At 46.0% G+C, this 27,765-nt stretch overlaps 1 protein-coding gene across 3 annotated transcripts in view; it reads right to left on the bottom strand.

Moving 5' to 3' along the window:
- LOC143961301 (calpain-5-like) overlaps nt 1-27,765 on the bottom strand; it is a 102,519-nt gene that overhangs the window by 59,671 nt on the left and 15,083 nt on the right. For all 3 annotated transcript variants that reach the window (XR_013270443.1, XR_013270442.1, XM_077470556.1), the window contains 6 exons: nt 26,145-26,334; nt 19,850-20,043; nt 19,278-19,355; nt 16,262-16,457; nt 8,377-8,499; nt 5,002-5,198 (listed from right to left, as the gene is read on the bottom strand). Coding sequence is in view for 1 of the 3 variants with exons in the window: in XM_077470556.1 (XP_077326682.1) it covers nt 5,002-5,198; nt 8,377-8,499; nt 16,262-16,457; nt 19,278-19,355; nt 19,850-20,043; nt 26,145-26,334 (978 nt within the window). In the remaining 2 variants the exon portion in view is untranslated. The remainder of the gene's footprint in view (nt 1-5,001; nt 5,199-8,376; nt 8,500-16,261; nt 16,458-19,277; nt 19,356-19,849; nt 20,044-26,144; nt 26,335-27,765) is intronic.

The raw sequence follows: 27,765 nt of genomic DNA on the forward strand, positions 1-27,765 counted from the left end.
ACTTCAGCCCCGGAAGGATTTACCTCATTCCTGACCAGAGCAATTTTTGCGATTCGGCACTGCGTCGCTTTAACTGACAATTGTACCCAAACAAAATTGATGTCCTTTTTTCCCACAAATATAGCTTTCCTTTGGTGGTATTTGATCCCCTCTGCTTATTTTTTTACTCTATAAACAAAAAAAGCGACAATTTTGAAAAAAAAAAAAAACAATATTTTTTACTTTTTGCTATAATAAATATCCTCAAAAAATATATGGAAAAAAACAAAATTTCTTCCATAGTTTAGGCCGATACGTATTCTTCTACATATTTTTGGTAAAAAAATTAATAAATAAATCTCAATAATTGTATATTGATTGGTTTGCACAAAAGTTATAGCATCCTCAAAATAGGGGATATATTTATGGCATTTGTATAATCATTTTTTTTTTTTTACTAGTAATGGCAGCAATCTGCAATAATATAATAACAATAATCTTTTTTTTTTTTTTACTAGTAATGACAGGAATCTGTAATAATATAATAATAATAATCATTTTTTTTTTTACTAGTAATGGCAGCAATCTGCAATAATATAATAACAATAATCTTTTTTTTTTTTTTCTAGTAATGACAGGAATCTGTAATAATATAATAATAATAATCTTTTTTTTTTTTTACTAGTAATGGCAGCGATCTGCGATTTTTATTGGGACTGCAACATTATAGCGGACACATCGGACACTTTTGACACTATTTTGCGACCATTGTCATTTATACAGCGATCAGAGCTACAAATAGCCACTGATTACTGTATAAATGACACTGGTAGGGAAGAGGTTAAACACTAGGGGACGATCAAGCGGTTAGGTGTGTCCTATGGAGTGATTCTAACTGGGGGGGGGGGCTCACTACAACATGACAGAGATCACTGCAACCGATGGAATGGAGCAGTAGATCCCCCTCATGTTGCTAGGCAGAATAGGGAAAATGCTGCAATTGCAGGCCGAGTTCGCCCGCTAGGTGGCAAATTCAAAGGGACGTACAGGGACGGCCATTTGGCTGCCTGTGCCATTCTGCTGACGTATATGTGTGTGCGGCGGTCTGCAAGTGGTTACGTTTATGGAGCAGCTGATACTCTATTACTAGTATATAAACCCTTTATGCATGGGCATAGCAGGCCTTCATGTTGAATTTCATGATTGAAAAAAGATTTTTTTAAATTGAAGAAAGACACATTCCACATAATCTAAAAAAAAACTAAAAACAAAAATGAAAAATAAAACCATACCACAAATGAATGCATGCGTTTGCAGATTTGACGAGTTACTAGCCTAGATTACATGATATCAATATCAATATTTCAGTTTGCTCAAAACATTACAAATAGCCAAAAAATAACCAATCGATCGGCTCAGTTTAAACTCGACTGGTTTAAGCAAATTTTTCTCACAGGCAGAGCATAAGGCCACGTTTTATCAAATGTTATAATATAGCTAAATGATGTATATACAACAAAATAAACTTAAATCAAGCTAAAAATAATAACAATAATATACACCCCTGTACCATCACTTTCCAAAGAAATATGTGTACAGTGGAACCTTGAATTACGAGCATTTTCCGTTCCAGGAGAATGCTTGTAATCCAAAGCACCATAGAAGTCAATGGAAACGAAGATAATTCGTTCCGCATTGAATTCTATTGCATGTAATACCGCATGTGGCCAGATGTGGGTGGGGGCGCCGGAGAGCATCTGAAATACTCGGTGACAGCTCGGCTGAACTCAGAAACCCTCAGCAGTATTTCCAAGCATTTCCGAGTATAATGAAGACAATTCTTTCTAGCTAAGCTGTGCTCTTTATAATACTCCACATTGATGTTTCTACAACTAAACACATCTGCATATAGTAAATCACGTTTACATAAGTGAATATTCAATTCATAAAAATGGGACACGTCCCATTCGAAGTTCATGCCGGCTGGCTTTCTTGTGTTAAAAAATATCCAATAGACTTTTCTCTTCTACAGAGAATTTTAAATTCATCCCCTCCCCCCAATGCCCCGTACACACGGTCGGACTTTCCGACGTAAAATGTGCGATCGGAGCTTGTTGTCGGAAATTCCGACCGTGTGTAGGCTCCAACAGACAGTTTCCATCGGAATTTTCATTGCACAAAATTTGAGATCTGGTTCTCAACTTTTCCAACAACAAAATCCGTTCGCGCAAATTCCGATCATGTGTACACAATTCCGACGCACAAAGTGCCACGCATGCTCGGAATCAAGCAGAAGAGCCACACTGGCTATTGAACTTCATTTTACTCAGCTCGTCGTACGTGTTGTACATCACTGCGTTCTTGACATTCCGATCAACTTTGTGTGACCGTGTGTGTGCAAGATGAGTTTGAGCCAACATCCGTCTGAAAAAATCCATGGATTTTGTTGTCGGAAAGTCCGATCAATGTCCGATCGTGTGTACGGGGCATTACTGGCGTCAACATTCTTCCCACCACTTGGATGCCCAAATCACAGCCATCCTTTTAGTGTATGTCATTCCAATGTCTCGCTATGGTCGTATTGTGATTTTTTTTCAATATCATATAAACAATTTTGTTTCCTTCACCTCTTAAATGTACATCGAGAAAGTCAATTGACTTTCTCGATGTACATTTAAGAGGTGAAGGAAACAAAATTGTTAGCAGTCTTTTTAGGAAGTCAACTGCAGGGAATAGCAGAGTCCAGCCATCCCAAACACACACTGAGAGGCATCCCAGCGGGACAGTCTATGCGACTAAAACGCATTTGCAGCAAAGAAAGTGATTACTAACGAGAAGCATTAAAGCGGAGTTCCATCCAAAAATGGAAATTCAGCTTTTTGGATTCCTCACCCCCTCCGGTGTCAAATTTGGCACCTTTCGGGGGGAGGGGGGAGCAGATACCTGTCTAATCCAGGTATTTGCTCCCACTTCTGGGCATAGATTGCCGCAGCAGCCCCTCCTCCATCACCCCGTTGTCTTCTAGGAGAAACAAAGGTCCCAGAAGACAGCAGGGACCAGTATGATCGTGCAGAGCGACTCGTCCATGCGCAGTAGGGAACCGGGCTTCACTTCTTGATTCCCTTACCAAAGATGGCGGCACCTCCACCCAGAGCCCAGGGACAGATCGGCTTCGGGGTGGACATCGGGCACCCTGGGCAAGTAAGAGTACATACAGTATATTAAATGTCAGCAGCTGCGGAACTCCGCTTTAAATACCGAATTTATCGGTGTAAAACACACGCCGGCGTATAACACGCACCCCAAGTTTAGGAGGGAAGTTTAAGGAAAAAAAATTACATTTTAAATGCCCATCAATGCAGCCTTATCAGTGTTCATCTGCAGCCTTGCCTAATTTTCCATCTGCAGCCTTGCCCAAGTGTCCATCTGCAGCCTTGCCTAATTTTCCATCTGCAACCTTGTCCAGTGTCCAACTGCAGCCTTGCCCAAGTGTCCATCTGCAGCCTTGCCCAAGTGTCCATGTGCAGCCTCGCCCAATGTCCATCTGCAGCCTCGTCCAGTGTCCATCTGCAGCCTTGCATAAGTTTCCATCTGCAGCCTTGCCCAAGTGTCCATCTTCAGCCTTGCCCAGCGTTGCCCAAGTGTCCATCTGCAGCCTTGCCCAAGTGTCCATCTGCAGCCTTGCCCAGTGTCCATCTGCAGCCTTGTATAAGTTTCCATCTGCAGCCTTGCCCAAGTGTCCATCTACAGCCTTGCCCAAGTGTCCATCTACAGCCTTGCCCAAGTGTCCATCTGCAGCCTTGCCCAAGTGTCCATCTGCAGCCTTGCATATGTTTCCATCTGCAGCCTTGCCCAGTGTCCATCTGCAGCCTTGCCAAGTGTCCATCTGCAGCCTTGCCAAGTGTCCATCTGCAGCCTTGCTCAAAATTGCAGGATGAACTTTTAAATTATTGCGCCGCCAAGATAGACATAGCCGGATGTCCTGTGTATTTGGCTCCTCTCTGTTCGTCTTGCAGTCCTGCCCAGTCCCGCCCCTTGGCTCTGCTCCTATGACACAACACCGGTCGTAAAGGCTAGGAGGCGGGACTGGACGTGACTTTGAGCGGAGCCAAGCCTAGCCGAGTACACAGTACACTCGGCTCAAGTGTCGTTGACTCAGTGATCACAGAGCACGCCGCACGCAGCCTGCGGGGGGCACTTGGGAAGCGTGCAAAGGGGACCACTTGGTCCTTTTGGTGTGTCATTCCAATGTCTCGCTACGTTCGTATTGTGATTTTTAATTTTTTTTCAATATCATATAATTGGTCTTAAAAGCGATCTCACAGCCTGCGAGTTGCTTTTAAGACCAATTATATGATATTGAAAAAAAATTAAAAATCACAATACGAACGTAGCGAGACATTGGAATGACACACCAAAAGGATGGATCTGATTTGAGCATCCAAGTGGTAGAAAGAATTTTGACGCCAGTAATAGGGGGAGATAAATATAAAATCCTCTGTAGAAGAGAATCTTGATTTAATATCTTTATAATATCAATTATTATACACTTATTGGGCTTTTTTTTTACCGAAGACAAGTAGCAGAATACATTTTGGCCTAAATTTATGAAATTAGATTTTTTTTATTGGATATGTTTTATAACAAAGTAGAAAATATCGGGGGGTTCAAAATTTTCAGTCTGAGGACTGTCCTTCACTGGATAAATGTAACGGTTTACAACCAAATCAAACAATTTAATTGACATCATATGCAGAATAAAGGTCATATAGGATATAACAATAATGATGTTGCATTGTATTTCTCAATGAAAGATCAGAACACTTTGTAATTTACACAGCAACAACAGCGCTGTGATACAGAGCAAGTTTCTTCTGTCATTTTGACAGCAGGGATTTGATGGTATTAGTGGCCAAGGAGCAGTAAAGGGGGGGGACATGGTGGGGGGGGGCATGGTGTACAGCATAAGTCTAAGGTACTTATCTAAAGTTGTTTTAGGGTATATCTGTACCCCTTCAATACCTGAGATGGCTGGCCCGGTCTGTATACACTCGGAGAAGGAAGGCGCCGGTCTGCCTGGAGTGGAAAGTTGTGGGCAAGATGACATAACGCCCTTTCTGTAGTTCGGTATGCAGTAGGACGCTTCGGGAGTTAATGTAAGTAGAAGAGGAGGCTGTTCTAGCAGCACAGTGTAGGCGATATTTGCGGTTCACTTCAACCTAAAAATAGTTAATAGAAGGGAGGGGTACAAGAAATAAACATGTGAACATGAGAGGGGAGAAACAGTTTTGGAACCATTGAGAAATACAAATGTCACAATACTACAAAAAAGATATGATACAGAGAGGGAAAAAGTATTTGATCCCCTGCTGATTTTGTACATTTGCCTACTGACAAAGAAATGATCATTCTATAATTTTAATGGTAGGTTTATTTTAACAGTGAGAGACAGAATAACAGTAGCTTTGAGGGCCCACTGTGGGTCCTTAAGCAGGATGTCAGGGACAAAATCTGTAAGGGGGAGTATGTTGAAATATTCTATCTCTTGCCTTTGCAGAAAATTTTATATAGAGAAGGGTAAGGCGGATGAAAGCAAGAAAGAGGAGGGGGCGAAGCACCGCTGGCTGCTTATTCCCTGCACTTTCTAATCGGCTTCAGGCTTTTGACATCTTGGCTAGCATCATTGGCGAAAAGGCACCGGTCATGCCGCCTTGGCACGGCCTGTCGTTTTCTCCATGAGTGCTCTGGTTGCGGGGATTCACACAGTTATGCCAAATGTTTTAAGAGAGGGAAGTCCCAACCCAGTGAGCCTGCTTCATAAAAGGAGGGCAACGGTAAGCCTTCCCATATCTAGGTAGATGTCCACAGAGGGAGGCGGCATATTTCCTGGCTGATGGTTTTGCTCATGGCTTTCGCATCTGTGTTCTGTGCTGGTGGCTCCATTTTCAGGGCCTTGGTATTTGAAATCCATGCGGAATTTTTCTCAATTTATTTCTGACAAATTGGAAAAAGATGTGGAACTTGGGAAGAATGGCTGGACCATTCGACCTTCCGACCAGTCCGTCTTTGCATGTATCTCCGTTGGGGGTGGTCCCCAAATGGAACCCAACATAAATTAGGTTAATACACCATTTGTAGTATCCGAAGGGAGCTCTAGTGAACGATACCATTTCTCTGGACTTGGCTGCAGTGTCGCATACATCGTTCGATGCCACAGTCGATTGGGTGCAACATTTTCGGCCAGGGATCGTTGTTGGTGAAGACAGATATCGAATCTGCTTTTCGCCTGCTGCTGGTCCACCCTGGGAGCAAGACATTTTCTGGGTTGTTTTGGGATGGGCAGTTCTTTCTTGACCGCTGTCTCCCAATGGGCTGTTCCATTTCCTGCGCATCTTTTGAGGTTTTTAGCACCTTCGTTGAATGGGTGGTATGGGAAGAGATGCAGGTAAGATCGGTGATACACTATCTCGATGATTTCCTTTGCATTGGTCCCCCAGATTCCTCGGTTTGTTCTGTTTTGTTACACATCTTGGAATCTATTGCAAAATGGTTTGGGATTCCTCTGGCGCCTGAAATCACAGAGGGTCTTGCCACAGTCATACAATTCTGGGGTATTGTCATTGACAGGCAAATGATGGAATGTCGCTTGCCGATTGATAATGTATCGGATGTTGACAAGGTCAAGACAGCAAAGAAGGTTAGGCTTGAATAATTGCAGTCCTTATTGGGTATGCTTAATTGGTCACATTATGCTTAAGGCTCAAAGTTTCGGGATCGTCAAATTTGTTTTCATTAGGACAACATGGGGGTGGTGGAAGTTTGTGTCCAGCCTGTCTGCCTTCGTCGCCACCTGTGGTGTGCTTACTACGTCACCTTGTCTTGCGGTGTTTAAGTTTGAACTGTTTTTACGCAAGCTGTACATGTCCCAGGTGTTCTGCATTCCATTGCCTATTCATTGTCTCATTTCCTGTGGGAGAGGTTCCGAAGGCTGGCACTGGCAGCGGAACAGCGGGGGGTTCCTTGTCACGAACAGCTGTGGAGACCTTTCACAGGGGAGCTGTTGCGTCGATCTGTGAGGGAGAGCATGTGGGCTGCATATTCAACGTTTTGGGGCGAGTGATCTACTTTAGTAAGTTCAGTCGGTGTTTGTTTTTCCACTCCAGATCTATTGTCTTTGCTATTTTATTTTATTGGGACAGAATTTGCATGGGGAACATCAGTTTTGAAACTGAACAGGGGCTTGGCAGCTTTAGCTTTCCTCTTCTGGATGCATGGCTTGAGTGATGTTACCAAAGACTTTATGGTGAGACAGGCCATGAAGGTTTTTCAGCAGGGGAGGGTGAAGCTAGATACCAGGCACCCGGTCTTGTTTGATTTGCGTCAAGAATTAGTGGAGGAGTTGCCCATGGTCTGCATCTCTGTTTATGAGGTGCAGCTATTCACTGTGGCTTTTGCACTGGCCTTTTTTGGGTCATTCCTGGATTGGGGAACTGTTTAGCAGGAACAGGTGTGGTGTGAGTGGGCTGCGAAACTTGGATATGACAGTGGCTGACGACTGCATCCGGATTTATATTGGGAAATCTAGAACTGATCAGTTGGCAAAGGGGTTACTGTGTCCTTGTTGTTCAGGAGGTTTGTTGAGGCGAGGGGGTCCCACAAGGATGGATTGTCCTTGTTAGGATTTCCGTTTTTGGCAGTTTTTCGCTGTTGTTTTTTTGGGGTGGGGCTTGCCACTGGGAGCTAGAGGATTTGTCCATCCACTATTGGAGGGATGATGGTGTTCACCTAGGTACAGATATTTGGTATTTGGGCCTGCAGGAGGGGGTGCTGAGGGTGCTGCGGGTGTGGAGGGATTTGCTTGAATGAGATGTCACTCAAGCTAATGTGGTGGGTCAAGGGGTCTTTGGGGGGTCAGTAATTACATGGTTACAAAAGTGTCGGGCCCATCTAAGGTATAGCACTTCCACTTGGTTAGCTGTGGTTCTCCCAGAAGCGAGATCTCCTGGGGAGGGGAATATGGAATTATGTGTGATGTCAGAACATCTTCAAGCCAGTTGAGGACATGGACGATTTCAATTAAAATTGTGCCTTAAGGATACCCAAAGACCCCTTCTTGTTGGGCATTACATAAATGAATTTGCACTTATTGGTATGTTTTAATTTTATGATATTTTATTCTTTTGTTAATAAAATTGGCTGCTGTGGCCGTATAACACCCATGTCACTCAGTCTGTGTCTTTATTCTAAATGTGTAAGGACCAGGTTGACAAATCCTTTAGTCATGTGTGTTGCACATCAGCACTGTAACAGCATAAATTCCATACACCGGAAACACCATGGGATAATATACAGTAAGGTTGTTCTCAGCAAATATAGAAGTTGGATAGGACAGGATACCTTAAAGACAAAGAACCCAATAGGTAGGTTTTCACCTCCCCCGGTGCTACGCTGAGTCCTGTGATCTTCTTGCTCCAATGAGATGAGGACAGAGTCATGGTCTAAGGTCACATCAAAGGAGAACTGCAGAGAAACAAGAAACGTGTCAAATGGGTTAAACCCTAACTTCAGCCAATGGCTTTTAGTTTCAGTTGGAGTAGAGAAGAGTTGAACTTTTGAGGGCTTTTCATACATTTACAGTTAGATGTGTAAAAATTAAAGGTGCTCCTCTGAAACTAAATGCAATATTGTCTGGTAATTTAACAGAAGAAAATAGTGGAGGGCAAATATGGTGCCCAACCTACATATAAAGAACCATTAAAGGGGGTCATTTATATAATGACCTACCTTAGAGAAATCAAAAATCGACCCCTAGACAAATATTTCAATGCAACATTTCTTCTATTTATGAATTCTTAAAAAAAAACAAAAACAAAAAAAACAAAACAAACATAAGATAAACAGAATTTCACATTTTGAAAAAATCCGTAAGCACCTGAATCTGTCTTTATATTAGCATTCTGTAATCTGCTGTACAACAGCACTCAGACTGGAAACTATGCCCCGTACACAGTTGAATTTTCTGATGGAAAATGTTCGATGGGAGCTTGCTGTCGGAAATTCCGACCGTGTGTAGGCTTCATCAGATATTTTCCATTGGAATTTCCGACACACAAAATTTGAGATCTGGATCTCAAATTTTCCGACAACAAAATCCGTTGTCAGAAATTCCAATCGTGTGTACACAATTCCGACACACAAAGTTCCACGCATGCTCGGAATCAAGCAGAAGAGCCGCACTAGCCATTGAACTTTCTTTTTTTCGGCTCGTCGTACATGTTGTACGTCACCACGTTCTTGACATTCAGAATTTCCGACAAGATTTGTGTGACTGTGTGTATGCAAGACAAGTTTGAGCCAACATCCGTCTGAAAAAATATGGATTTTGTTGTCGGAAAATACTATCGTGTGTACAGGGCATAAGAAGGGTAAGCACTTTCAGAAATCAGAAATGTATTGCTTTGCAAGATACTGTCAATCTAATGCTATGGACATGCTTACAGGAGGAGAGAGTACAAAGAAGACCTCTTCGGTGTACTGAACTGACAAAAAAGAAAGGCTGTGGGTGGAGCCTGGACCATCCTGGACTGCTTAACTGCACTGGAGGTCAGAGCCCTGGTTATACTGTCTGATGGCATCCTAGATTACAAGCTATAGGTTATTCAAATTATTATTTTTTGCTACCCCCGGTAGTTTGAGCCATCTGCCACGTTTTCTGGGCTCAGTTATCCCAGTTGCGGATTTAGGACCTGTATAGCAGGTGCCGCAGAATAGAGGTGAGAAAGACTAGCAAATGTCCATTTGCAGATCTATATGAGCTATCCCTACTCTACACTAATGCATGTATGAATGACATGGTCTCACTACACTACAGTGAAACTACCTGAGCTGTCCCTACTCTAGCTGCATACTATGCAAAGCTGAATGATGGTCCTCCTCACTACAATCACACTATCCCTAGACTCATGGGCGTAGCATAAGGGGTTGCAGGGGTCACAATCGCAACCCTGCCCCTAGCTCCAGGGGGCCCCTGCAGCCTCATATTATCATATCCTCCACAAAGTCCAGCTCCGATCTGCCCTAGGGCCCCACAGCCATGTTCCAATACTGGGCTTCCACTTTGCCTTCCACAGTCCACACCCCTTGGCTGGGGAGAAGCTGTTAGCCATTTCCTGAATGGAGAGGAGCATGGGGTGAGAACAGCCCAGGATGGGGAAGTGTCTGAGCTGTGTGCTGGTGTCAAGAAGGTCAGCCCAGCCACCTGTCCGCTACGGAAGGTTCGGGCTGCAAAGCCCCTGTCATGAATGTCTGTCGGCGCACGCGGGTGCGCGTTAACGCAGGTGGGCGCACGCGGGTGCGCGCCAACGCAGGTGGGCGCACGCGGGTGCGCGCCAACATAGGTGGGCGCACGCGGGTGCGCAGATGTCCTGGTGGGCGCACGCGGGTGCGCAGATGTCCTGATGGGCGCACGCGGGTGCGCGTTAATGCTATTGGGCGCACACGGGTGCGCGCTGGTGTTGCTGGGCGCTCGCGGGTCCGCGGATCCGCGGGAGCGCGCGCGGGCGCGCGGGAGCGCGCGTGCGCGGGCGCGCGGGAACGCGCCGTGACGGCCCTTGGCGCCAAAGGGGTTACTTAAGGGGACCTGTTGCCTTGCCTCCTTGCTGTCCGGTCTACAGCGTTCCTGTCGTGACCCCTCTGCTCCTGCTTACTTCCTGCTCGTTCCTGTGACCCGGCTTATCCTGAAGACCCCTTGTTTGCTGCCTGCCTCTGACCCCGGCTTGTCTGACGATTCTTCTGCCTGCTGATTCGGTACCTACCTGCCTGCCTGTTCCTGACCCGGCTTGTTCACCACGTTATCCAGTCTGCCGTCCCTCCACGGTGCCAGTCTTCCGGTATCCTGCCTTACCTGCTTACGGGTCTGACGTGAGGAGCCGTACTACAGAACACCTTCCCCGCTGCTCCAGCGTGTGCGTCTTCTGCTGATCTCATCGCTTGCTGGTCGCTGTTCCTGCTGCATCTGCTCCTCTCCTGCACCCGGAGCTTTACACCTGTGTCCTGCTTGGCACTTGTGCCCCTTCCGTGCTCTAGAACCTCTGTATCCTCTACCAGGAGTTCCTGAGCCGGAGGAATACGAGTAGCCGCTCCCAGCATCCGTGGGCTCAACCACCAGGTACGTGACAGTACCGGACAGCCATGTCCGAGCCCACGTTGGGAGCTTCCCCGATGGATGAACTTTGCCGCCACCTTGCCGGTCTCACTCAGGCTGTGAAGAACTTACAAGAAGGGTACAACCGTCTGGAGGGTCAAGTTCAGGCTTTGTCGGCATCTTCACCACCTTCATCAGGTTCAGCTCCCCCTCCGTCCGTGGTAATGATGCCACCCGAACCAAGGGTCCCCACGCCTGAGAGGTTCTCAGGGGATCGAAGCAAATTCAGGGCATTCCGTAATGCCTGCGGTTTATTCTTCGCCTTGCAACCCCGGACTTTCTCTCTTGAAGCCACCAAGGTGGGGTTCGTCATCTCCTTGTTACTAGGGGAACCTCAGTCCTGGGCCCACCGTCTTCTCGAGCAGAAGCATGCCTCTCTTGATAACTTGGACTCCTTCTTCCTGGCAATGTCCCAACTTTATGAGGACCCTCAGTTGACACCTACCGCAGAAGCGGCCTTGCACTCCTTACAGCAGGGCCGAAGACCTGTAGAGGACTATGTAACTGAGTTCAGGCGGTGGAGTGCCGACACCAACTGGAATGACGCCGCCCTGCGCTTCCAATTTCGTGCAGGTCTCTCTGAAAACTTAAAGGACGAGCTGGCCCGTGTGGGCATCCCAGAGACTTTAGAAGCTCTCATTAACCTCTCCATACAGATCGACAGGAGATTAAGAGAACGGAGATCAGAACGCTCTGCCGGTCCATTCGTTCATGGCCACCCCCTCGCGATCGCTCCTGACGAATGGAAGTGCAGCGTGACATCACTTCCTCTCCTGTAATGTAAACACAGGCAGAGGAAGTGATGTAATCTCTCCTCCGTGTCGGTATTTTTCGTTCCGGCACTGAGGAGAGAGGATCGGTGAGTTGCACCAACACTACACAATACAGTAGAACATGCCAGGCACACTCTCACCCCCCCTTCACCCCCCGATCACCCCCCCAATCACCCCTGCACCCCCAGTCACAGTGACACCAATTGCATATTTTTTTTGCATTGGTGTCATTTGTGACTGTAATAACTGTTAGGGCAGTTAGGGTTAGCCCCCTTTAGTTCTAGGGTACCCCCCTTACCCCCCAATAAAGGTTTAACCCCGTGATCACCCCCCGTCGCCAGTGTCACTAAGGCTGGGTTCACATTGCAGCGGTTTATGAGAACGAATGTGATTCGCACCGCACTGCAGTGCAAATCACATCCGATCTCTGTGCGATTCGAGTTCAGCCATACAGATAGTATGGCTGAATTCGCATCGCACCCGCCGCAAACTCGCACGGGACCCTTTTTTTGGTCCGCAGCAGAATCGGATCGCATGGGTATTCACACCATGCGATCCGATTCCTGTCCGAGTTTGCAGACCGCACTGCTATATGCAAACTGATCTGGGGGTGTCATTAACATTTCACTGACACTCACAGCAGTTCGCATAGGGCAGTGTGATGCGGGAATCCACCGCAGATTCGTGGCATTCCGGCATCGCTCCAGTGTGCACCCAGCCTAATAAGCGATCGTTTTTCTGATCGCTGTATTAGTGTCACAGGTGACGCTAGTTAGACAGGTAGGTATTTAGGTTCGCCGCAGCTTTTTATAGCGCCAGGGACCCCCATATACTACCGCATAAAGCCCCCTGATTGCCCCCTAGTTAACCCTTTCACCAGTGATCACCATATAACTGTTAGAGGTGACGCTGGTTGGTTAGTTATTTTTTTATAGTTTCAGGGCACCCGCCATTTATTACCTAATAAAGGTTTAACCCCCTGATCACCCGGCGGGTGATATAAGTTTGAGGGTCAGATAAGGTCTGCGTCGCCCCAGGCAGCGTCAGGTTAGTGCCAGTACCGCTAACACCCACGCACAAAGCATACACCTCCCTTAGTAATATAGTATCTGATCAGATCTATATTAGCGTTGCCAGCAGTTTAGGTTTCCCAAATTGCATTGTTAGCGGGATCAGCCCAGATACCTGCTAGCACCTGCGTTTAGCCCCTCCGCCAAGCCCAGCCCAGCCCACCCAAGTGCAGTATCGATCGATCACTGTCACTTACAAAACACAATACACATAACTGCAGCGTTCGCAGAGTCAGGCCTGATCCCTGCGATCGCTAACAGTTTTTTTTGTAGCGCTTTGATACAGTCGCTGACAGCCTAGGTGCTTTTTTACCTGTGAGTCTCACTAGTGTACCCCTAAATTTAGGGGTGTCTACTTTCCAAAATGGGGTCATTTGGGGGGGGGGTTTGTGCCATCTTGGCATTTTATGGCCTTCAAAACTGCGATAGGTAGTGAGGAGTAAAATCAAAAATTTACACCCTTAGAAATCCTGAAGGCAGTGCTTGGTTTTCGGGGCCCCGTACGCGGCTAGGCTCCCAAAAAATCCCACACATGTGGTATCCCTGTACTCAGGAGAAGTAGCAGAATTTATTTTGGGGTGTCATTTCACATATGCCCATGGCATGTGTGAGCAATATATCATTTAGTGACAACTTTGTTAAAAAAAAAAAAAAAAGTTTGTAATATTCCCGCAACTTGTGGCAAAATATAAAATATTCCATGGACTCAACATGCCTCTCAGCAAATAGCTTGGGGTGTCTACTTTCTAAAATGGGGTCATTTGTGGGGGTTTTGTGCCATCTTGGCATTTTATGGCCTTCAAAACTGTAATAGGTAGTGAGGAGTGAAGTAAAAAATGTACGCCCTTAGAAAGCCTGAAGGCGGTGCTTGGTTTTCAGGGCCCCGTACGCAGCTAGGCTCCCAAAAAGTCCCACATATGTGGTATCGCCGTACTCAGGAGAAGCAGCAGAATTTATTTTGGGGTGTCATTTCACATATGCCCATAGCATGTGTGAGCAATATATCATTTAGTGACAACTTTGTGAAAAAAAATAAAAAAAAAATAAAAGTTTGTAATTTTCACGCAACTTGTGGCAAAATATAAAATATTCCATGGACTCAACATGCCTCTCAGAAAATAGCTTGGGGTGTCTACTTTCTAAAATGGGGTCATTTGTGGGTGTTTTGTGCCATCTTGGCATTTTATGGCCTTCAAAACTGTGATAGGTAGTGAGGAGTGAAATTACAAATGTATGCCCTTAGAAATCCTGAAGGCGGTGCTTGGTTTTCGGGGTGCCGTACGCGGCTAGGCTTCCAAAAAGTCGACCACATGTGGTATCCCCGTACTCAGGAGAAGCAGCAGAATGTATTTTGGGGTACAATTCCACATATAACCATGGCATGTGTGAGCAATATATCATTTAGTGACAACTTTGTGTAAAAAAAAAAAAAAAAATTTTTTTTTTGTCATTATTCAATCGCTTGAGGCAAAAAAATAAAATATTCAATGGACTCAACATGCCTCTTATCAATTTCCTTAGGGTGTCTACTTTCCAATACGGGGTCATTTGGGGGGGTTTTGTACTGCCCTGCCATTTTAGCACCTCAAGAAATGAGATAGGCAGTCATAAACTAAAAGCTGCGTAAATTCCAGAAAACGTACCTTAGTTTGTAGATGTGACAACTTTTGCGCAAACCAATAAATATACAGTTATTGACTTTTTTTTACCAAAGACATGTGGCTGAATACATTTTGGCCTAAATGTATGACTAAAATTGAGTTTATTGGATTTATCTAATAACAAAAAGTAGAAAATATCATTTTTTTTCAAAATTTGCTGTCTTTTTACGTTTATATCGCAAAAAATAAAAATCGCAGAGTCAGTCAAATACCTTTAAAAGAAAGCTCTATTTGTGGGAAAAAAAGGACGCAAATTTTGTTTGGGTACAACATTGCATGACCGCGCAATTACCAGTTAAAGCAGCGCAGTGCCAAATTGTAAAAAGACCTCTGGTCATTGACCAGCAAAATGGTCCAGTCTTAAGTGGTTAATTCAAAAATATTAGAAGGGAAGGGTACCATATCCATGTGCATAATGACCTCTTGGCTCTGAGGTCTCACTATCTGGTAAGCTTTTGAATTTCATTGTGGTGAAGGCATTTGTTGATGTGACCACAGAAGCTTTACTGATATTGATGAACATGTATTGTTGGTGGGGTGAGTTGTAATTGGAGGACTCTTACCAGCAATGCTACAGTATCTTATACATGTAGACCAAATCAATCAGTGGCGGCTGACGTTAAATTTTTTTTTAGGGGGGGGGGAGGGGGGCAAACAAACTGAAAAATACTGAACCCCCCCCATCAATTGCAGCCACTTGTGCACATCAAATGCAGCCACTTGGGCCAATCAACTGCAGCCACTTGGGCCAATCAACTGCAGCCATTTGTGCTCAGTATATGCAGTCAGGCTCGGCTGTCACTTCACTATCCCCCCCCCCCCCCCCCCCGGGCGCAGCCAGTCCGGCGGCACTTACCGCTAGTGTGGCAAGGCTCTGCTACTCTCCTGGAGTGATGGGGCTCTCCTCTTCGGCGGCTCTCCTCCACGGTGGGAAGCGGTGCCTGCGGCTCCTGTGCCAGCTTAGCTCATCTTCAGGCTTCCTCCGCCATGTCTCCTCTTCTACCAAAGCGTTAGGCATCCAATAGGATCGCATGCTTTGGCCAATTGGGAGACAGGTCTCACTGACCTACCTGCTGATTGGCAGGGAGGAACGTTAGTGTGAAAATAGCGAAAATTAATTCGCTATGCAACACAACAGGGTAGGATCGGGATGCAGTGCTCTGTGCCCCGTGCCCACTCTATTTTGAAGCCTATTAGTGCCTCTGGCTCTAATCACGTGATTCAAAATACAAACCTCCACGCCTATCCCTGCCTTAGTATTATTTCATGTATGTGGCATCCCGAAAAGGGTCGACACATGAATAGGGCGGGCGGCGGAGGTGTCTGGGGGCGGCGCCCGTGCGCCCCCACAATGCATGGGCTGCCACTGAAATGTTACATGGGAGGAGGTTACATGCTCACCCATACCTTAACGAGTATTTTGCACTGGCTGAGATAAAGGAAAGAGTGATGGGAGGTGATATTTAATCAGTTGAGGGTGTATCTGTTTACAGATCCTGTCACTATTCCCTGAGTGATGATATCGCTTTAAACAATTTAGAAACATGGAGCTCCTTTGTGATGACAGCTCTGTACCTGAGGATTGTGTAGGTAGGTGGCCTTGTTGTTGGGACAGCCACCACTCCGGTCCTTCAAAGGATCAGGATTTTGCTTCCAGCCAGAGAAGACGGACTCCTCGTTCCACGTCTTGTGTGGGCTCAGGAAGTGTGTGTTTACCCTCCGACACAGCGTGAGATCAGTGAAGTGTGTGCAGAAATCCTCCCAGCTCATCCTACAAGGGCAAATACCTTGGTTGTTACAATATAACCTCCAACCAACTTTAATGAAAAAAAAAGAAAAAAAAAAAATCCAACCGACTTGGAAGACCCAGGCTATACACTATTCTTGTTCATTTTAGATAATAATAAATAATGTTTTCTATATTCATTTACGATCTATACTCATTTTTAATTTTTATTTTTAACCAGTGAAATATGAAAATTGGTTATCTTACTTTTGTAAGAAGGTGCACTTAGCTAGTCTGCCACTGGGCAGCTCTGTTACCGAGTAGTGTCTGATTATAGAAAGCTAGGCCCCTCTTTAGTTAGAGCCAGGTCTGCTGTTGGAAATCACGGGGCCCTGTACAGCCTACCTGGCAGGACCCCCACTCCCCAAATATATCAAAACGATATTTTCACTAAAAACACACTAAAATCATTAGCGGACACAAACTTAACAGAGAACCTGTGTGAATTAGCCCTTTTTTATTTATTTTTTAAAACATTTTACCTTAAAAAAACTAAATTATTTTACAATTTTTCAAAATTATTTATTACAATGTTTAATTATTTTTTACTTATTTGTTATTTTTCTTCACAGGACAGGGAAGCCTGCAGTGCCAATGGTATGGGGGTGTAGGGGGAAGCAATTACAGGAACAATGTTCTGTGTCTCTCCCTGCAGCAGCTGAAATCCGGTAGGAGGGGGAGAAACCGGCTTTCAGCTGCTGCAGAGAGCCACACAGGGAATCCTTCACCCAACCGCCCCATATATATATGCCAGGTTGGGAGGAGACCTAGTGCAGTTCAGGCATGGGAGCTAGAGTCCCCACCATCAGGCAGATGTAGATAGCAAGTGGAGGCTATGGACAGAGCTGGAGGCCGGGGAGAGGCAGACCTGCACCCACAAGAGCTGGCTGTGGACTTCCTGACCCTTATGGAGGTGGGAGCTAGGGCAGGTTGAAAAACTGCCTTTTAGGCCAGGCCAAGATTTCTCTGGAGGGTCCCGGGAGAGTTGTACCCATGGACGAGGTGACTGCAGAGATCCCATCTTAGTGAGCATCAATGTCCCCAAGTGGAGAGAGACTGTTTAATAAGGTTGTAAACCAGTGATTCTCAACTAGGGTTCCTCCAGAGGTTGTAGGGGTTCCTTCAGCATTGGGCAATTTCTGCCTCTCAGATAAGTTCCCACTGACACCATTGATCTTTTTAGCCATCTGTAAAGAGGTAATTCTTCCCAATGACCACAAGTGTAAGGACCATTCCTCTCACTGACCATCACACTAATGTATCATGAGTTGTAGATTTCTAATTTTTAGCAGGGGTTGCTCATAAACTGGAGAACTATTTCAAGGGTTCCTCTGTGTTGAAAAGGTTGAGAAAGGCTGTTGTAAACTCTCAAAGTTTATTTTTACCTGCAGGTATGATTATAATAAAGCTTACCTGTAGGCAAAAGTAATATCTCCTATTGCACCATTTAGGACAGTGGTTCTCAACTCCTGTCCTCAGGAACCACTAACAGGCCAGATTTTAAGTATTACCTTGGGGAGATGCAGGCTAGAATGCTGCAATCACTGAGCAGCAAATTAATTCACCTGTGATGTATTTCAGTTATCTTGCAAACCTGGACTGTTAGTGGGTGAGGACAGGAGTTGAGAACCCCTGATTTAGGAGATATTCAAGCAACCAGTGACATCATCGGTGCATACGCTCTGAAGGAATGGCATACGCCTGCCATTCTTTAGAGCTTTGTCCCGCAGTGGAGGCACAAGTGACATCATCACAGCTCAGCCATTTACGCGGCTGCAGCTTGTGAGGAAGACAGTGAGCCACTGGAGGACTCAGTTTCAAGGTAAGTTTTTAATAATGTGCTAGTATGCGATGCATAAGCGCCCCATTGCTGCGACAAGGCGCCCCATTATTATCTGCAGTCCTAACTCTGTACATTTTTGAGAGCCTCCATAGTCGAAGCACATGCATTATAATGAATAGGCAGAGGGCAGGTGAGTGTGGAAGAAACCAACCCCTCTTTAAAGGCACAGGGGCACACTGGACACCCATCACATAGCACCAGCAGGGGGGCGGCCCATTCATTAAGGGAGCACGGGCCCCTTGCAGGATGGTGGGCGCATGAATTACAGTGGTGTTATTTTTAAGCACCTGATTAGATCCAGAGGCTCTAATAGGCTTCAAAATAGGGTATGCTCCAGACGCAGAGCACTGCGTCCAGAGCCCACCCAGGTGTGTTGCAATAGTGAATGAATATTCGCTGTTGTAACACTGATCCTCCTCCTGGCCAATCAGGAAATGGGTCTAAAACCTGATTGGCTGAAAGGACAGGTGATCCTATTGGATGCCTGGGAGGAGGGGAGGAGACGCAGGGAAGAAGCGAGGAGGCAGAGGAGGAGACACAGGAGCCCGATGCCCGCCGCTGCCTGGTGCCTGCTGATGCACACCGCTTCCGCCATCCGCCACCTAGAGGGGCTATGTGCTGGAGGAAAGACTGGCAGACAGTGAGCGGGGGGAGGGGGGGGTTTGTGGTGTTGGCGGTTGCTGTTTACCACCCCCCCCCCCCCCAAAAAAAAAAAAAAACACCAGCCGCCACTGCTCACCAGTATTCCAATAGTACAAACAAATGGCCACTGCCCCCACCTACAACTGGCCTTTGCAGCAAGGAGCACATGGAAGGGCAGTGCATGGGCAAAACAAAACCAAAGAAAATATTACATATTAGGTGTCCTCTCTAGTCCGGTTTCTGTGACTTTTATTGGGATTTCACAATCAGAATGTTTGGCCAGATAGATAGGGGGAGAATATTTTGTTATTAATATTTACCAAAATTCTCCGTCGTCATCCACGGTGACCCCCATTTTGTTCCTCTCCCTTTGGCTCACTTTCTTCCATTCTTCTGATCTACAGAAACAGATATTGGTCACAAGCGGTTCTTCATATACATATTTTTTTTTAATTTCCTTCAATACCTGAATTTCGAGACTAAAGAAATGGAAAAAAAATCTCCTTATTTCAGAGTTGGGATGGAAGTGATTGCAAGGTGGATCTAAAGTCAAAACATGTTTCTTGGGTTAGTTGCGTTGAAGGACCAGATCTGTGTGAGCCAAATGCTCTGCATGGCTACCTCTGCGTGATCAGCCAATCAGAGCCTAAATGTAGAACTCACCCGTCTATTTTGGCAAAAAAAAAAAAAAAATGTGGAAAAGAGACTTAAGTAAATCTAGGGGTCACCCTATCCAGGAAAGAGAGAAGCATTTGAGAAATTTTTCGGCCAAAATGTATTGCCAGCTGCAATGGGGACCAGAAGACTTCAATATAATGTTTGACTTCGAATTCATTTTAATAGCTTCTGTTTTAAAAAGTTGATGCTCTCACAATATTCAGCCTGTCCTTACCCGTCGCTCCAAGCCCCCTTCCATTCTCCGCTCCCCCAAGGATTGCGCAGGCGGACAAGGCGCAATTTGTGAGTCCGAAAAAGGGACAAGAGCCCTGAGTGAAGGGTGATGCTTTTGACTGCGGTAACACTGTAGGCATGGCCTGTGACCAGGCCGCTAGAGAGGACCTCCTCCATAGACTGACTTGCTGATGGCTGTGGAGGAAAAACAAGGGTTAGCAATTATTTTAAACCATTTATTGTTGCGGTTAAAGGTTAGGTCAGCGTTAGGGTTACAGGAAGGGTTAGGGTTAATAATAATAATAATACATTTTATTTATAAAGCCCTTTTCATCAAAAGATCTCAAAGCGCTACAGGTTAGGAACAAAAACGAAAAATAAGCAATTTATACAACGAAGTGAACATCTAAAAAAAGACAAAAAGCTTTACTAAAAAGAAATGTCTTAAGACCTTTTTTAAAACAGTCAGTGGATTGAGGAGCCCTCAAGGTGTCGGGTAGGGCATTCCACAGACGTGGGGCAGCTGCACAAAAAGCCCTGTCTCCCTATCTGGTTAGCATTAGGGTTGCAGGAAGGGTTAGGTTTAGTGTTAGGGTTACAGGAAGGGTCCATGTTAGAATTAGGATTACAGGAAGGATTAGGGTTAGTGTTAGGGTTACAGGAAGGGTCCCTGTTAGAATTACAGGAAGGGTTAGGGTTAGTATTAGGATTACAGGAAGGGTTAGTATTAGGATTACAGGAAGGGTTAGGGTCAGTGTTCGGGTTACATGAAGGGTTAGTGTTAGTATTAGGATTATAGGAATGGTTAGGGTAAGTGTTAGGGTTACAGGAAGGGTCAGTATTAGGATTACAGGAAGGGTCAGTATTAGGATTACAGGAAGGGTCAGTGTTAGGGTCAGTATTAGGATTACAGGAAGGGTTAGGGTCAGTGTTAGGGTTACATGAAGGGTTAGTGTTAGTATTAGGATTATAGGAACGGTTAGGGTAAGTGTTAGGGTTACAGGAAGGGTCAGTATTAGGATTACAGGAAGGGTCAGTGTTAGGGTCAGCATTAGGATTACAGGAAGGGTTAGAGACAGTGTAAGGATTACAGGAAGGATCGGGGTCAGTGTAAGGATCACAGAAAGGGCTAGGGTCAATGTAAGGATTACAGGAAAGGCTGGGGTCAGTGTAAGGGTTACAGGAAGGGCTAGGGTCAGTCTAAGGATTACAGGAAGGACTAGGGTCAGTGAAAGGGTTACAGGAAGGGGAAGGGTAAGTGTAAGGGTTACAGGAAGGGCTAGGGTCAATGTAAGGATTACAGTAAGGGCTAGGGTCAGTGTAAGGGTTACAGAAAGGGATAGGGTTAGTTTAAGGGTTACAGGAAGAGTTAGGGTCAGTGTTAGGGTTACAGGAATGGCTAGGGTCAGTGTAAGGATTACAGGAAGGGCTGGGGTGAGTGTAAGGGTTACAGGAAGGGTTAGGGTCAGTGAAAGGGTTACAAGAAGGGTTAGGGTCTTTTTAAGTGTTACAAGATGAGTTAGGGTCAGTGTTAGGGTTACAGGAAGGGCTAGGGTCAGTAAGGATTACAGGAAGAGTTACCGTTAGAGTTAGCATTAGGATTACAGGAATGGTTAGGGTCAGTGTTAGGCTTACAGGAAAGGTCAATGTTAGGGTTAGTATATAGGATTAGAGAAAGGGTTAGGGTCAGCGTAAGGATTGCAGGAAGAGCTAGGGTCAGTGTAAGGGTTACAAAAAGGGTTAGGGTCAGTGTAAGGGTTACAAGAAGGGTTGGCGTCAGTGTAAGGGTTACAGGAAGGGCTAGGGTCAGTGTAATGATTACAGGAAGGGCTAGTGTTAGTATTAGGATTACAGGAACGGTTAGGGTCAGTGTTAGGGTTAGTATATAGGATTAGAGGAAGGGTTAGGGACAGTGTCAGTGTTAGGGTTACAGGAAGGGCTAGGGTCAGTGTAAGGATTACAGGAAGGGCTAGGGTCAGTGTAAGGATTACAGGAAGGGCTGGGGTCAGTGTAAGGATTACAGGAAGGGCTGGGGTCAGGACCCTTGTTTTTGGTCCGCACCAGAACCGGATTGGTTCAAACCCATGCAATCTGATTCATGCCTGAACTGTTAGTTCGCAGTGCGATATGCGAGCTGAAATACACTATACAATCTGACTGTACAACCTCTTTAGATTTCCCAAAACTAACTAAGTAAAGCTGCCCATAGGCTGCTTGAAAGCTGGCTGGTTCAGCAGGGGCTGGCAGAATTTCAATCAGCGCGTGGCAGTTCTTGCTTAACAAAAATCAATTATCATTTGATTGGCTTTCATCTAAGGGACACACTAGTAGTGATGGACGAACTTCCGACGGGACGTTTCGCGAAAGCGAAATGCGAACGGACCCAAACGTTCGCGAAACCGAACGTTCGCCGCGGGCCCCATTGACTTCAATGGGAGGCGAACTTTGCAAACCTTCATGTCGAATTTGCGGCCACGTGGTAATTATTAGGGGGTAAAACGTAGTCCCACCATCTGGACAATGACATAATACATGTATGAGGTGAATTTGGGATCGATAACTACAAGCATTTTTATTTTATTTGGGAAATTGTTCTAACAATTCAGGACTATGGAGCTAATGAAGGCAATGGAGGAGAGGGAAGGTCAGGGACCAGGGTAGGCAAAGAAGAGGGTGCAGGAGATGATCACCAGCAGCGTGACATACCGGAATGACACATGCACCGTGATAGAGGCATCTGACAGCAGCACCGTAATACAGAGCACTGACAGCAGCACCGTGACATACAGCGCTGACAGCAGCACCGTGACATACAGCGCTGACAGCAGCACCGTGACATACAGCGCTGACAGCAGCACCGTGACATACAGCGCTGACAGCAGCACCGTGACATACAGCGCTGACAGCAGCACCGTGACATACAGCGCTGACAGCAGCACCGTGACATACAGCGCTGACAGCAGCACCGTGACATACAGCACTGACAGCAGCACCGTAAGCAGCCCCAGGAGGAAGTCAGCACAGCACAGGGATGGTGTGATCCCCTCATAATAAGAACCCCCAGGAGGAAGTCAGCACAGCACAGGGATAGTGTGATCCCTTCATAATAAGAACCCCCAGGAGGAAGTCAGCACAGCACAGGGATATCATAAGCAGCCCCAGTAGAAATATGACACCGCTCAACCTCTTCAAAGAGGAGGGTAGGGGCATATAGTACGGTGTGCTTTTTTGGGTCAAGGAAGTGAGCAGACTGTACGTCAGTCCCTATACCGCTGAAGGACTGCTGCAGTATAGGGCAGCGGTCAGCAGTGGTGCACGTCAACCCTATCTATTGTGGACCTATAGCGGTCCTTACAGAACAGCAGACTGTACCGCACTCAAGCCTATGTACCGTAGCACCCTATACCAAGTTACCAGTCCTTATAAGAACTTTTGTGGACCAAGCAGGTTGTGTGTTAGTGTTTAGCAGACTGTACGTCAGTCCCTATACCGCTGAAGGACTGCTGCAGTATAGGGCAGCGGTCAGCAGTGGTGCACGTCAACCCTATCTATTGTGGACCGATAGCGGTCCTTACAGAACAGCAGACTGTACCGCACTCAAGCCTATGTACCGTAGCACCCTATACCAAGTTACCAGTCCTTATAAGAACTTTTGTGGACCAAGCAGGTTGTGTATTAGTGTTTAGCAGACTGTACGTCAGTCCCTATACCGCTGAAGGACTGCTGCAGTATAGGGCAGCGGTCAGCAGTGGTGCACGTCAACCCTATCTATTGTGGACCGATAGCGGTCCTTACAGAACAGCAGACTGTACCGCACTCAAGCCTATGTACCGTAGCACCCTATACCAAGTTACCAGTCCTTATAAGAACTTTTGTGGACCAAGCAGGTTGTGTATTAGTGTTTAGCAGACTGTACGTCAGTCCCTATACCGCTGAAGGACTGCTGCAGTATAGGGCAGCGGTCAGCAGTGGTGCACGTCAACCCTATCTATTGTGGACCGATAGCGGTCCTTACAGAACAGCAGACTGTACCGCACTCAAGCCTATGTACCGTAGCACCCTATACCAAGTTACCAGTCCTTATAAGAACTTTTGTGGACCAAGCAGGTTGTGTATTAGTGTTTAGCAGACTGTACGTCAGTCCCTATACCGCTGAAGGACTGCTGCAGTATAGGGCAGCGGTCAGCAGTGGTGCACGTCAACCCTATCTATTGTGGACCGATAGCGGTCCTTACAGAACAGCAGACTGTACCGCACTCAAGCCTATGTACCGTAGCACCCTATACCAAGTTACCAGTCCTTATAAGAACTTTTGTGGAACAAGCAGGTTGTGTGTTAGTGATTAGCAGACTGTACGTCAGTCCCTATACCGCTGAAGGACTGCTGCAGTATAGGGCAGCGGTCAGCAGTGGTGCACGTCAACCCTATCTATTGTGGACCGATAGCGGTCCTTACAGAACAGCAGACTGTACCGCACTCAAGCCTATGTACCGTAGCACCCTATACCAAGTTACCAGTCCTTATAAGAACTTTTGTGGACCAAGCAGGTTGTGTATTAGTGTTTAGCAGACTGTACGTCAGTCCCTATACCGCTGAAGGACTGCTGCAGTATAGGGCAGCGGTCAGCAGTGGTGCACGTCAACCCTATCTATTGTGGACCGATAGCGGTCCTTACAGAACAGCAGACTGTACCGCACTCAAGCCTATGTACCGTAGCACCCTATACCAAGTTACCAGTCCTTATAAGAACTTTTGTGGAACAAGCAGGTTGTGTGTTAGTGATTAGCAGACTGTACGTCAGTCCCTATACCGCTGAAGGACTGCTGCAGTATAGGGCAGCGGTCAGCAGTGGTGCACGTCAACCCTATCTATTGTGGACCGATAGCGGTCCTTACAGAACAGCAGACTGTACCGCACTCAAGCCTATGTACCGTAGCACCCTATACCAAGTTACCAGTCCTTATAAGAACTTTTGTGGACCAAGCAGGTTGTGTATTAGTGTTTAGCAGACTGTACGTCAGTCCCTATACCGCTGAAGGACTGCTGCAGTATAGGGCAGCGGTCAGCAGTGGTGCACGTCAACCCTATGTATTGTGGACCGATAGCGGTCCTTACAGAACAGCAGACTGTACCGCACTCAAGCCTATGTACCGTAGCACCCTATACCAAGTTACCAGTCCTTATAAGAACTTTTGTGGAACAAGCAGGTTGTGTGTTAGTGATTAGCAGACTGTACGTCAGTCCCTATACCGCTGAAGGACTGCTGCAGTATAGGGCAGCGGTCAGCAGTGGTGCACGTCAACCCTATCTATTGTGGACCGATAGCGGTCCTTACAGAACAGCAGACTGTACCGCACTCAAGCCTATGTACCGTAGCACCCTATACCAAGTTACCAGTCCTTATAAGAACTTTTGTGGAACAAGTGAGTTGTGAATGTTTAGCAGACTGCAGCAGAAGGGCAGCAGTCAAGTATAATATCCTTTCTATATTTGGAAGAAAGAATATTATACATGTACAAGCCTATTACTGTACCACTGATACCAGTCCTGAAAAGAACCTTTGTGGAACTAATAATAACAGCAAGTCTTTAAAATTACCCTCACTGCCTGACAACACTGCTTCCTTCCTGTCCCTATACAAATTGGCAAAAAAAGAGAACGATTAGTGGTTACTGGAACAGCTCTTTTGTGGACCTTGATAGTAACAGCTAATGATGATGATGATGATGATGATGATGAAAGACTAATCTGGCTGTCCCTGTAGCATACACCGTCCTTTCCCTTTCTCTAAACTAACAAAAGACACTCAGGCTGCTGCAAGAATCAGCAGCACAGCAAACCTATCAACACCTAACACCTATACCAGTCCTGAAAAGAACTTTTGTGTACCAAATAGCTAGTGGTTTATCTCTCCCTACTCCACACAGGAACCTGTCCCTATCGTAACAGAAGAAAGAATGTAAAATGGCCACCGGATCGGGTGTATTTATAGGTTAGGGGGAATGTCCAAGTGTCCATGTGCTGTCATGTCTCAATTGGCTGTCCTGTATCACATGATAAACGTGTCACCAAAGGTTAAAGTTCTTGTATACATTAAACACGTAAGTCCGCCGCGGCGAACGACGGAAAAAGGCGTTCGAACGTGCGGACCGCGAATGTCGGAAATTCGCCGCGAAACGACCGCCGGGCGAAACGTTCGTCCATCACTACACACTAGTAAGCTTTTGGAGTTCAGCGGCTCCATCAACCTTGTCTGGGTGGAGATCTATGACCATGTGGAGATCTGATCTTCTTACCCTAATAGAGCTGCATATGAGTGAAGCTCTTGAATGGGCCTTCATCAGAGCCTTAAATAGCTTCTTCTTTGCCTCATCTGATCTGAATTTTTCCTCCAAGATGTCCATGGGCTCAGAAACACCTCCAGTGAAATCAATCAGAGCTTCGGCTGTGCTCCCTCCGTCCAGAGCTTCAAAACTTCCGATCAGTCTGGAAGAGAACATTGAAGACTAGTCAGAAATTGGTCAAGTGTCAGATTTGCCCAGGATTGGCCTTACATTTACTAGCGTATCATTTACCTGCTTCTTAAAGTACATTCACCCCATCAAAATCAATTCAGTGATTAGTAGATCTGCCACTAGGTGGTGGTGTTTACTGCTTGTATCATTTAAGGTGATATTACACCCAAAGAAAACAAATGCATTCACAGCATCAAAGAATTGGTAATCTGTAATATAATCCATTTTTGAATTTGGGTATAACATCTCTTTAACCACTTTAATACCGGGCACTTATACACCTTCCTGCCCCGATCAATTTTCAGTGCTCTCACAGTGTGAATGACAATTGCGCGGTCGTGCGACGCTGTACCCAAACATTTTTATCATTTTTTTTCCCACAAATAGAGCTTTCTTTTGGTGGTATTTGATCACCTCTGGGGTTTTTTTTTTTTGCACTACAAAAAAAAAAAAAAAGTTTCTTTGTTGATGGTACAAAACTTTGTAAATAAGTAAGTTTTCTCCTTCACTGAAGGGCAATGATGAGGCAGTACTTATTGGCACTAATGAGGTGGCACTAATGAGGTGGCATTAATGAGATGGCACTAATAGGCACTGATATGCAGCACTGATAGGTGGTACTGATGGGGAGCACTAATGGGCAATGATGAGGCAGTACTGATTGGCACTGATGAGGTGGCACTAATTAGGTGGCACTAATATGCAGCACTGAAAGGCACTGATAAGGCAGTACTGATTGGCCCTGATGAGGTGGCACTAATATGCAGCACTGATAGGCACTGATAGGTGGTACTGATGGGGAGCACTAATGGGCAATGATGAGGCAGTACTGATTGGCACTGATGAGGTGGCACTAATATGCAGCACTGATAGGCGGCACTGATGGACAATGAATGATGAGGCAGTACTGATTGGCACTGATGAGGTGGCACTGATATGAAGCACTGATGGGCACTGATAGGTGGCACTGATTAGAGGCGCTGGCAGTCATTACTTATGGCTTCAGAGTGTCACCCCTAATGGACAAGGATTGCCATCCCTGGTGGGCTCTAGTGGGTTTACCTGGTGGTCATGGTTGGACATCCCTGGTGGTCATGGTTGGACATCCCTGGTGGTCATGGTTGGACATCCCTGGTGGTCATGGTTGGACATCCCTGGTGGCCATGGGTGGGCATCCTTGCTGGCCATGGGTGGGCATCCTCAGGGGGGGGGCTGCACTGATGATCAGTGCAGAACCCCCATGTCAGGAGAGCAGTCGAGCGGCTCTTTTCTACTCTTACCAGGTAATTTTACCTGGCAAGAGACATATCTGCATCTACTTTACAATTTTTGTCAGTTCTGACTCAGAGCAAATCAATGCTAAACAGGAGCAGTAAGGTAGATTATTATACAGATATATTAC

Source organism: Lithobates pipiens, unplaced genomic scaffold (genome assembly GCF_037356315.1).
Source record: "Lithobates pipiens isolate NorthernLeopardFrog02 unplaced genomic scaffold, aLitPip1_a1.2 Scaffold_8, whole genome shotgun sequence".
Classification (NCBI taxonomy): domain Eukaryota; kingdom Metazoa; phylum Chordata; class Amphibia; order Anura; family Ranidae; genus Lithobates; species Lithobates pipiens.